The sequence below is a fragment of the Coregonus lavaretus genome (assembly GCF_964263955.1).
Source record: "Coregonus lavaretus genome assembly, contig: HAP1_SCAFFOLD_1238, whole genome shotgun sequence".
In the NCBI taxonomy this organism is placed as follows: Eukaryota; Metazoa; Chordata; class Actinopteri; order Salmoniformes; family Salmonidae; genus Coregonus; species Coregonus lavaretus.
In genome coordinates, this window is record NW_028164793.1 from 1 (window position 1) to 14,872 (window position 14,872).

Genomic DNA, 14,872 nt, shown 5'->3' on the forward strand with positions numbered 1-14,872 from the left:
TACAAGGTACCATTACATAGTTATTGATAACATAGCAGTACTCCTATTACAAGGTACCATTACATAGTTATTGATAGCATAGCAGTACTCCTATTACAAGGTACCATTACATAGTTATTATTAACCATAGCAGTACTCCTATTACAAGGTACCATTACATAGTTATTATTAACCATAGCAGTACTCCTATTACAAGGTACCATTACATCGTTATTGATAACATAGCAGTACTCCGAGGACAAGGTGCCGTTACATAGTTATTGATAACATAGCAGTACTCCTATTACAAGGTGCCATTACATAGTTATTATTAACCGTAGCAGTACTCCGAGGACAAGGTGCCATTACATAGTTATTGATAACATAGCAGTACTCCTAGGACAAGGTACCGTTACATAGTTATTATTAACCATAGCAGTACTCATATTACAAGGTACCATTACATAGTTATTGATAACATAGCAGTACTCCTAGGACAAGGTACCATTACATAGTTATTGATAACATAGCAGTACTCCTATTACAAGGTACCGTTACATAGTTATTATTAACCATAGCAGTACTCATATTACAAGGTACCATTACATAGTTATTGATAACATAGCAGTACTCCTAGGACAAGGTACCATTACATAGTTATTGATAGCATAGCAGTACTCCTATTACAAGGTACCATTACATAGTTATTGATAACATAGCAGTACTCCTATTACAAGGTACCATTACATAGTTATTGATAGCATAGCAGTACTCCTATTACAAGGTACCATTACATAGTTATTGATAACATAGCAGTACTCCGAGGACAAGGTGCCATTACATAGTTATTATTAACCATAGCAGTACTCCTATTACAAGGTACCATTACATAGTTATTATTAACCATAGCAGTACTCCTATTACAAGGTACCATTACATAGTTATTATTAACCATAGCAGTACTCCTATTACAAGGTACCATTACATAGTTATTATTAACCATAGCAGTACTCCTATTACAAGGTACCATTACATAGTTATTATTAACCATAGCAGTACTCCTATTACAAGGTACCATTACATAGTTATTGATAACATAGCAGTACTCCGAGGACAAGGTGCCGTTACATAGTTATTGATAACATAGCAGTACTCCTAGGACAAGGTGCCGTTACATAGTTATTGATAACATAGCAGTACTCCGAGGACAAGGTGCCGTTACATAGTTATTGATAACATAGCAGTACTCCTATTACAAGGTACCATTACATAGTTATTGATAACATAGCAGTACTCCGAGGACAAGGTGCCGTTACATAGTTATTGATAACATAGCAGTACTCCTATTACAAGGTGCCATTACATAGTTATTATTAACCACAGCAGTACTCCGAGGACAAGGTGCCATTACATAGTTATTGATAACATAGCAGTACTCCTATTACAAGGTACCGTTACATAGTTATTAATAACATAGCAGTACTCCTATTACAAGGTACCATTACATAGTTATTGATAACATAGCAGTACTCCTATTACAAGGTACCATTACATAGTTATTAATAACATAGCAGTACTCCTATTACAAGGTACCATTACATAGTTATTGATAACATAGCAGTACTCCTATTACAAGGTACCATTACATAGTTATTAATAACATAGCAGTACTCCTATTACAAGGTACCATTACATAGTTATTGATAGCATAGCAGTACTCCTATTACAAGGTACCATTACATAGTTATTATTAACCATAGCAGTACTCCTATTACAAGGTACCATTACATAGTTATTGATAGCATAGCAGTACTCCTATTACAAGGTACCATTACATAGTTATTATTAACCATAGCAGTACTCCTATTACAAGGTACCATTACATAGTTATTATTAACCATAGCAGTACTCCTATTACAAGGTACCATTACATAGTTATTGATAACATAGCAGTACTCCGAGGACAAGGTGCCGTTACATAGTTATTGATAACATAGCAGTACTCCGAGGACAAGGTGCCGTTACATAGTTATTGATAACATAGCAGTACTCCGAGGACAAGGTGCCGTTACATAGTTATTGATAACATAGCAGTACTCCGAGGACAAGGTGCCGTTACATAGTTATTGATAACATAGCAGTACTCCGTGGACAAGGTGCCATTACATAGTTATTGATAACATAGCAGTACTCCTAGGACAAGGTACCGTTACATAGTTATTATTAACCATAGCAGTACTCATATTACAAGGTACCATTACATAGTTATTGATAACATAGCAGTACTCCTAGGACAAGGTACCATTACATAGTTATTGATAACATAGCAGTACTCCTATTACAAGGTACCATTACATAGTTATTGATAACATAGCAGTACTCCTAGGACAAGGTGCCGTTACATAGTTATTGATAACATAGCAGTACTCCTAGGACAAGGTACCATTACATAGTTATTATTAACCATAGCAGTACTCCTATTACAAGGTACCATTACATAGTTATTGATAACATAGCAGTACTCCTAGGACAAGGTGCCGTTACATAGTTATTGATAACATAGCAGTACTCCTAGGACAAGGTGCCGTTACATAGTTATTGATAACATAGCAGTACTCCTAGGACAAGGTGCCGTTACATAGTTATTGATAACATAGCAGTACTCCGAGGACAAGGTGCCGTTACATAGTTATTAATAACATAGCAGTACTCCTATTACAAGGTACCATTACATAGTTATTGATAACATAGCAGTACTCCTAGGACAAGGTACCATTACATAGTTATTGATAACATAGCAGTACTCCTATTACAAGGTACCATTACATAGTTATTGATAGCATAGCAGTACTCCTATTACAAGGTACCATTACATAGTTATTATTAACCATAGCAGTACTCCTAGGACAAGGTACCATTACATAGTTATTGATAGCATAGCAGTACTCCTAGGACAAGGTACCATTACATAGTTATTGATAACATAGCAGTACTCCTATTACAAGGTACCATTACATAGTTATTGATAGCATAGCAGTACTCCTATTACATGGTACCATTACATAGTTATTGATAACATAGCAGTACTCCTATTACAAGGTACCATTACATAGTTATTGATAACATAGCAGTACTCCTATTACAAGGTACCATTACATAGTTATTGATAGCATAGCAGTACTCCTATTACAAGGTACCATTACATAGTTATTGATAGCATAGCAGTACTCCTATTACAAGGTACCATTACATAGTTATTATTAACCATAGCAGTACTCCTATTACAAGGTACCATTACATAGTTATTATTAACCATAGCAGTACTCCTATTACAAGGTACCATTACATAGTTATTGATAGCATAGCAGTACTCCTATTACAAGGTACCATTACATAGTTATTATTAACCATAGCAGTACTCCTATTACAAGGTACCATTACATAGTTATTATTAACCATAGCAGTACTCCTATTACAAGGTACCATTACATCGTTATTGATAACATAGCAGTACTCCGAGGACAAGGTGCCGTTACATAGTTATTGATAACATAGCAGTACTCCTATTACAAGGTGCCATTACATAGTTATTATTAACCATAGCAGTACTCCGAGGACAAGGTGCCATTACATAGTTATTGATAACATAGCAGTACTCCTAGGACAAGGTACCGTTACATAGTTATTATTAACCATAGCAGTACTCATATTACAAGGTACCATTACATAGTTATTGATAACATAGCAGTACTCCTAGGACAAGGTACCATTACATAGTTATTGATAACATAGCAGTACTCCTATTACAAGGTACCGTTACATAGTTATTATTAACCATAGCAGTACTCATATTACAAGGTACCATTACATAGTTATTGATAACATAGCAGTACTCCTAGGACAAGGTACCATTACATAGTTATTGATAGCATAGCAGTACTCCTATTACAAGGTACCATTACATAGTTATTGATAACATAGCAGTACTCCTATTACAAGGTACCATTACATAGTTATTGATAACATAGCAGTACTCCTATTACAAGGTAACATTACATAGTTATTGATAGCATAGCAGTACTCCTATTACAAGGTACCATTACATAGTTATTGATAACATAGCAGTACTCCGAGGACAAGGTGCCATTACATAGTTATTATTAACCATAGCAGTACTCCTATTACAAGGTACCATTACATAGTTATTATTAACCATAGCAGTACTCCTATTACAAGGTACCATTACATAGTTATTATTAACCATAGCAGTACTCCTATTACAAGGTACCATTACATAGTTATTATTAACCATAGCAGTACTCCTATTACAAGGTACCATTACATAGTTATTATTAACCATAGCAGTACTCCTATTACAAGGTACCATTACATAGTTATTGATAACATAGCAGTACTCCGAGGACAAGGTGCCGTTACATAGTTATTGATAACATAGCAGTACTCCTAGGACAAGGTGCCGTTACATAGTTATTGATAACATAGCAGTACTCCGAGGACAAGGTGCCGTTACATAGTTATTGATAACATAGCAGTACTCCTATTACAAGGTACCATTACATAGTTATTGATAACATAGCAGTACTCCGAGGACAAGGTGCCGTTACATAGTTATTGATAACATAGCAGTACTCCTATTACAAGGTGCCATTACATAGTTATTATTAACCACAGCAGTACTCCGAGGACAAGGTGCCATTACATAGTTATTGATAACATAGCAGTACTCCTATTACAAGGTACCGTTACATAGTTATTAATAACATAGCAGTACTCCTATTACAAGGTACCATTACATAGTTATTGATAACATAGCAGTACTCCTATTACAAGGTACCATTACATAGTTATTAATAACATAGCAGTACTCCTATTACAAGGTACCATTACATAGTTATTGATAACATAGCAGTACTCCTATTACAAGGTACCATTACATAGTTATTGATAGCATAGCAGTACTCCTATTACAAGGTACCATTACATAGTTATTATTAACCATAGCAGTACTCCTATTACAAGGTACCATTACATAGTTATTGATAGCATAGCAGTACTCCTATTACAAGGTACCATTACATAGTTATTATTAACCATAGCAGTACTCCTATTACAAGGTACCATTACATAGTTATTATTAACCATAGCAGTACTCCTATTACAAGGTACCATTACATAGTTATTGATAACATAGCAGTACTCCGAGGACAAGGTGCCGTTACATAGTTATTGATAACATTGCAGTACTCCTATTACAAGGTACCATTACATAGTTATTATTAACCACAGCAGTACTCCTATTACAAGGTACCATTACATAGTTATTGATAACATAGCAGTACTCCTAGGACAAGGTGCCGTTACATAGTTATTGATAACATAGCAGTACTCCGAGGACAAGGTGCCGTTACATAGTTATTGATAACATAGCAGTACTCCTAGGACAAGGTACCATTACATAGTTATTATTAACCATAGCAGTACTCCTATTACAAGGTACCATTACATAGTTAGTATTAACCATAGCAGTACTCCTATTACAAGGTACCATTACATAGTTATTATTAACCATAGCAGTACTCCTATTACAAGGTACCATTACATAGTTATTATTAACCATAGCAGTACTCCTATTACAAGGTACCATTACATAGTTATTGATAACATAGCAGTACTCCTAGGACAAGGTGCCGTTACATAGTTATTGATAACATAGCAGTACTCCTAGGACAAGGTGCCGTTACATAGTTATTATTAACCATAGCAGTACTCCTATTACAAGGTACCATTACATAGTTATTGATAACATAGCAGTACTCCTAGGACAAGGTACCATTACATAGTTATTGATAACATAGCAGTACTCCTATTACAAGGTACCATTACATAGTTATTGATAGCATAGCAGTACTCCTATTACAAGGTACCATTACATAGTTATTATTAACCATAGCAGTACTCCTATTACAAGGTACCATTACATAGTTATTATTAACCATAGCAGTACTCCTATTACAAGGTACCATTACATAGTTATTATTAACCATAGCAGTACTCCTATTACAAGGTACCATTACATAGTTATTGATAACATAGCAGTACTCCTAGGACAAGGTGCCGTTACATAGTTATTATTAACCATAGCAGTACTCCGAGGACAAGGTACCATTACATAGTTATTATTAACCATAGCAGTACTCCTAGGACAAGGTGACGTTACATAGTTATTGATAACATAGCAGTACTCCTAGGAGAAGGTGCCGTTCCATAGAGCCTACTATAACTTCTAAGATCTGTGTGTTCTCCTACCAGAGAAGAGTCATGTTCCTGAAGAATGACTACTTCTACACAACCATCAACGAGACGCCATTCAGGTTGGTTCAATCAAAATAGACTCTTCTAAATCGACGTCTCATAAACAGTTATAATGTGTCAAACAATAGCAAATGTGGAAACATGTAACGAGTGTTTCTACAGTCTTGGCATGGTGCTGACCAGAGGGCATGGTGAATACATCTTCCTAGGGAACGTGTCGGTAAAGGAAGGTAAGTCTCCTCTCTTACCTGAACAACAAACACTACAGTATAACTATCCACAGGCCTCTGCAGTATAACTACTAAACCATGGTGTTATAACCCATCCACAGGCCTCTGCAGTATAACTACTAAACCATGGTGTTAGAACCCATCCACAGGCCTCTGCAGTATAACTACTAAACCATAGTGTTATAACCCATCCACAGGCCTCTGCAGTATAACTACTAAACCATGGTGTTATAACCCATCCACAGGCCTCTGCAGTATAACCACTAAACCATAGTGTTATAACCCATCCACAGGCCTCTGCAGTATAACCACTAAACCATGGTGTTATAACCCATCCACAGGCCTCTGCAGTATAACTACTAAACCATGGTGTTATCCACAGGCCTCTGCAGTATAACTACTAAACCATGGTGTTATAACCCATCCACAGGCCTCTGCAGTATAACTACTAAACCATGGTGTTATAACCCATCCACAGGCCTCTGCAGTATAACCACTAAACCATAGTGTTATAACCCATCCACAGGCCTCTGCAGTATAACTACTAAACCATAGTGTTATAACTTGTTTCCATCCACAGGCCTCTGCAGTATAACTACTAAACCATAGTGTTATAACCCATCCACAGGCCTCTGCAGTATAACCACTAAACCATAGTGTTATAACCCATCCACAGGCCTCTGCAGTATAACCACTAAACCATAGTGTTATAACCCATCCACAGGCCTCTGCAGTATAACTACTAAACCATAGTGTTATAACCCATCCACAGGCCTCTGCAGTATAACTACTAAACCATAGTGTTATAACCCATCCACAGGCCTCTGCAGTATAACTACTAAACCATAGTGTTATAACCCATCCACAGGCCTCTGCAGTATAACCACTAAACCATGGTGTTATAACCCATCCACAGGCCTCTGCAGTATAACCACTAAACCATGGTGTTATCCACAGGCCTCTGCAGTATAACTACTAAACCATGGTGTTATAACCCATCCACAGGCCTCTGCAGTATAACTACTAAACCATGGTGTTATCCACAGGCCTCTGCAGTATAACCACTAAACCATGGTGTTATAACCCATCCACAGGCCTCTGCAGTATAACCACTAAACCATAGTGTTATAACCCATCCACAGGCCTCTGCAGTATAACCACTAAACCATGGTGTTATAACCCATCCACAGGCCTCTGCAGTATAACCACTAAACCATGGTGTTATAACCCATCCACAGGCCTCTGCAGTATAACTACTAAACCATGGTGTTATAACTTGTTTCCATCCACAGGCCTCAATGACCTGATGCAGCCAGATGTGTCCATCGCAAATGAGTGGTGAGTGTGTGAGGAATCAGTTTCCCTCCCGATTCTGTCACTTACTAGCTATGCCGTCTGTAACAGGACAACAGTTCTGTGATGTGATATGTCAGTGTACCTGACTGTTACTCTATTACTGCTTTGTGTGTCTGTCTGTCTGTCTGTCTGTCTGTCTGTCTGTCTGTCTGTCTGTCTGTCTGTCTGCAGGACCTACTGTGAGACAGACATTGACCCTCACCACCGCAAGCTGACCCAGCTCCAGGCTGTGTTTCGATACCTCACTGGGAAGGAACCTGATCTGGAGTGTGAGCTTTCCACGTAGATCACACTTAACCCACAGGACATTCAAATATGAATACGGAATTGAGAAAAAGATTGCCTTTAACATGAGTCTCATTCATCGTCTATAGGTGATGAGGAACTGTTGAGACAGACTCTGTTTGATGCTGTGGTCACAGCCCCCATGGAGGCCTACTGGACAGCATTGATGCTCAACGCATCTGGGTAACTACCTCACTAATACACTACCACACTACTACACTACTATACTACCACACTACTACACTACTACACTACTACACTACTACACTACCACACTACTACACTACTATACTACCACACTACTATACTACCACACTACCACACTACTACACTACTACACTACTACACTACCACACTAGTACACTACTACACTACCTCACTACTACACTACTACACTACCACACTACCTCACTACTACACTACCACACTACTACACTACTACACTACCACACTACTACACTACCACACTACTACACTACTACACTACCACACTACTACACTACTACACTACCACACTACTACACTACCACACTACCACACTACTACACTACCTCACTACTACCACACTACCTCACTACTACCTCACTACTACACTACTACACTACTACACTACCTCACTACCACACTACCACACTACCACACTACTACACTACCACACTACTACACTACTACACTACTACACTACCACACTACCACACTACCTCACTTCCACACTACTACACTACCACACTACCACACTATCACACTACTACACTACCACACTACCACACTACCTCACTACCACACTACCACACTACTACACTACCACACTACTACACTACCACACTACCTCACTACCACACTACCACACTACTACACTACCACACTACTACACTACCACACTACCTCACTACCACACTACTACACTACTACACTACTTCACTACCACACTACCTCACTACCACACTACCACACTACTACACTACCACACTACTACACTACCACACTACCACACTACTACACTACTACACTACCACACTACCACACTACTACACTACCACACTACTACACTACTACACTACTACACTACCACACTACCACACTACTACACTACTACACTACCACACTACTACACTATCACACTACCACACTACCACACTACTACACTACCACACTACTACACTACCACACTACCACACTACCACACTACCTCACTACTACACTACCACACTACTACACTACCACACTACCACACTACCAGACTACCACACTACTACACTACCTCACTACTACACTACCACACTACCACACTACCACACTACTACACTACCACACTACCTCACTACCACACTACTACACTATCACACTAATACACTACCACACTACTACACTACCTCACTACTACACTACCACACTAGTACAGTACCACACTACCACAGTACCACACAACCACACTACCACACTACTACACTACCACACTACCTCACTACCACACTACTACACTATCACACTAATACACTACCACACTACTACACTACCACACTACTACACTACTACACTACCGCACTACTACACTACCACACTACCACACTAATACACTACCACACTACCACACTACCACACTACCTAACTACCACACTACCTCACTACCACACTACCACACTACCACACTACTACACTACTACACTACCACACTACCACACTACTACACTACCACACTACCTCACTACCACACTACCACACTACTACACTACCACACTACCTCACTACCACACTACTACACTACCACACTACCTCACTACTACACTACCACACTACCACACTACTACACTACCACACTACTACACTACCACACTACCTCACTACCACACTACCACACTACTACACTACCACACTACTACACTACCACACTACCTCACTACCACACTACTACACTACTACACTACCACACTACCACACTACTACACTACACTACTACACTACCACACTACCACACTACCACACTACCTCACTACCACACTACTACACTACCACACTACCACACTACCAAACTACTACACTACCACACTACCTCACTACCACACTACTACACTACCACACTACCTCACTACCACACTACTACACTACTACACTACCACACTACCACACTACTACACTACACTACTACACTACCACACTACCACACTACCACACTACCTCACTACCACACTACTACACTACCACACTACCACACTACCAAACTACTACACTACCACACTACCTCACTACCACACTACTACACTACTACACTACCACACTACCTCACTACCACACTACCACACTACTACACTACCACACTACTACACTACCACACTACCTCACTACCACACTACCACACTACTACACTACCACACTACTACACTACTACACTACCACACTACCACACTACTACACTACACTACTACACTACCACACTACCACACTACCACACTACCACACTACCACACTACTAAACTACAACACTACCTCACTACCAAACTACTACACTACCACACTACCTCACTACCACACTACTACACTACCACACTACCACACTACCACACTACTACACTACTACACTACCACACTAATACACTAATACACTACTACACTACTACACTACTACACTACCACACTACCACACTACCACACTACCTCACTACTACACTACCACACTACCACACTAATACACTACCACACTACTACACTACTACACTACTACACTACCACACTACCACACTACCTACCTACCACACTACTACACGACCACACTACCTCACTACCACACTACTACACTACCTCACTACTACACTACCACACTACCACACTAATACACTACCACACTACTACACTACTACACTACCACACTACCACACTACCACACTACTACACTACCACACTACTACACTACCTCACTACTACACTACCACACTACCACACTAATACACTACCTCACTACTACACTACCACACTACCACACTAATACACTACTACACTACCACACTACCACACTACCACACTACCACACTACCTCACAACCACACTACTACACTACACTACCACACTACCACACTACCACACTACCACACTACCTCACTAATACACTACTACACTACTACACTACCTCTCTACTACACTACCACACTACCACACTACCACACTACCACACTACTACACCACTACACTACCACACTACTACACTACCTCACTACCACACTTCCACACTACTACACTACCACACTACTACACTACCTCACTACTACAATACCACACTACCACACTAATACACTACTACACTACTACACTACCTCTCTACTACAATACCACAGTACCACACTAATACACTACCACACTACCACACTACCACACTACCACACTACCTCACTACCACACTAATACACCACTACACTACCACACTACTACACTACCTCACTACCACACTTCCACACTACTACACTACCACACTACTACACTACCTCTCTACTACAATACCACAGTACCACACTAATACACTACCACACTACTACACTACTACACTACCACACTACCACACTACCTCACTACCACACTACTACACTACCTCACTACTACACTACCACACTACCACACGAATACACTACCACACTACTACACTACCACACTACCACACTACCACACTACCACACTACCACACTAACACACTACTACACTACCACACTACTACACAACCACACTACCACACTACCACACTAATACACTACCACACTACCACACTACCACACTACTACACAACCACATTACCACACTACCACACTACTACACTACCACACTATTACACAACCACACTACTACACTACCACAGTACCACACTACTACACTACCTCACTACTACACTACTACACTACCACACTACTACACTACTACACTACCACACTACCACACTACTACACTACCACACTACTACACAACCACACTACCACACTACCACACTAATACACTACCACACTCCCACACTTCCACACTACTACACAACCACACAACCACATTACTACACTACTACACTACTACACTACTACACTACCACAATACCACACTACCACACTACCACACTACTACACAACCACACTACTACACAACCACACTACTACACTACCACACTACCACACTACTACACAACCACAAAACCACATTACTACACTGCCACACTACCACACTACCACACTACCACACTACTACACAACCACACAACCACATTACTACACTACCACACTACCACACTACTACACAACCACACTACTACACAACCACACTACTACACTACTACACTGCCACACTACTACACTACCACACTACTACACTACCACACTACCACACTACTACACAACCACACTACCACACTACTACACTATCACACTAATACACTACCACACTACTACACTACCACACTACTACACTACCTCACTACCACACTAATACACTACTACACTACCACACTACCACACTACCACACTACTACACTACCACACTACTACACTACCACACTACCACACTACCACACAACCACACTACCACACTACCACACTACTACACTACCACACTACGTCACTACCACACTACTACACTATCACACTAATACACTACCACACTACTACACTACCACACTACTACACTACCGCACTACTACACTACCACACTACCACACTAATACACTACCACACTACTACACTACTACACTACCACACTACCACACTACCTCACTTCCACACTACCTCACTACCACACTACTACACAACCACACTACCACACTACCACACTACTACACTAACACACTACTACACTATCACACTAATACACTACCACACTACCACACTACTACACTACCACACTACCTCACTTCCACACTACCTCACTACCACACTACTACACAACCACACTACCACACTACCACACTACCACACTACCACACTACCTCACTTCCACACTACCTCACTACCACACTACTACACAACCACACTACCACACTACCACACTACTACACTAACACACTACTACACTATCACACTAATACACTACCTCACTACCACACTACTACACAACCACACTACCACACTACCACACTACTACACTACCACACTACTACACTACCACACTACTACACTACCTCACTACCACACTAATACACTAATACACTACTACACTACCACACTACTACACTACCACACTACCTCACTATCACACTACCACACTACTACACTACCACATTACTACACTACCACAAAACCACACTACCACACAACCACACTACCACACTACCACACTACTACATTACCACACTACCTCACTACCACACTACTACACTATCACACTAATACACTACCACACTACTACACTACCACACTACTACACTACTACACTACCGCACTACTACACTACCACACTACCACACTAATACACTACCGCACTACTACACTACCACACTACTACACTACTACACTACCAAACTACCACACTACTACACTACCACACTACCACACTACCACACTACTACATTACCACACTACCTCACTACCACACTACTACACTATCACACTAATACACTACCTCACTTCCACACTACCTCACTACCACACTACCACACTACTACACTACCACACTACGACACTACCACACTACCACACTACCACACTACTACACTACTTCACTACTACACTACCACACTACCTCACTACCACACTACCACACTACTACACTACCACACTACCACACTACTACACTACCACACTACTACACTACCACACTACTACACTACTACACTACTACACTACCACACTACCACACTACTACACTACTACACTACTACACTACTACACTACCACACTACCACACTACCACACTACTACACTACCACACTACTACACTACCACACTACTACACTACCACACTACCACAATACCAGACTACCACACTACCACACTACCTCACTACTACACTACCACACTACCACACTACTACACTACCACACTACCTCACTACCACACTACTACACTATCACACTAATACACTACCACACTACTACACTACCACACTACTACACTACCTCACTACCACACTAATACACTACTACACTACCACACTATCACACTACCACACTAGTACACTACCACACTACTACACTACCACACTACCACACTACCACACTACCACACTACTACACTACCACACTACCTCACCACCACACTACTACACTATCACACTAATACACTACCACACTACTACACTACCGCACTACCGCACTACCACACTACCACACTACCACACTAATACACTACCACACTACCACACTACTACACTATCACACTAATACACTACCACACTACTACACTACTACACTACCGCACTACCGCACTACCACACTACCACACTACAACACTACCGCACTACCACACTACCACACTACAACACTAATACACTACCACACTACTACACTACTACACTACTACACTACCACACTACCACACTACTACACTACCACACTACCACACTACCAAACTACTACACTACCACACTACCTCACTACTACACTACCACACTACCACACTACTACACTACCTCGCTACTACACTACCTCACTACCTCACTACTACACTACTACACTACCACACTACTACACTACCACACTACTACACTACCACACTACCACACTACCACACTAC

General features: G+C 40.4%; 1 protein-coding gene across 1 annotated transcript in view; it reads left to right on the top strand.

Moving 5' to 3' along the window:
* Nucleotides 1–6,309: 6,309 nt before the first annotated feature.
* Nucleotides 6,310–14,872, top strand: part of LOC311116632 (voltage-dependent calcium channel subunit alpha-2/delta-4-like) — a gene marked incomplete at its 5' end in the record, with an annotated part of 37,728 nt that continues 29,165 nt past the window's right edge. The window contains 5 exons of the mRNA XM_084191690.1: nucleotides 6,310–6,371; nucleotides 6,475–6,542; nucleotides 7,835–7,880; nucleotides 8,070–8,167; nucleotides 8,273–8,366. Coding sequence (XP_084047816.1) covers nucleotides 6,310–6,371; nucleotides 6,475–6,542; nucleotides 7,835–7,880; nucleotides 8,070–8,167; nucleotides 8,273–8,366 — 368 coding nt within the window. The remainder of the gene's footprint in view (nucleotides 6,372–6,474; nucleotides 6,543–7,834; nucleotides 7,881–8,069; nucleotides 8,168–8,272; nucleotides 8,367–14,872) is intronic.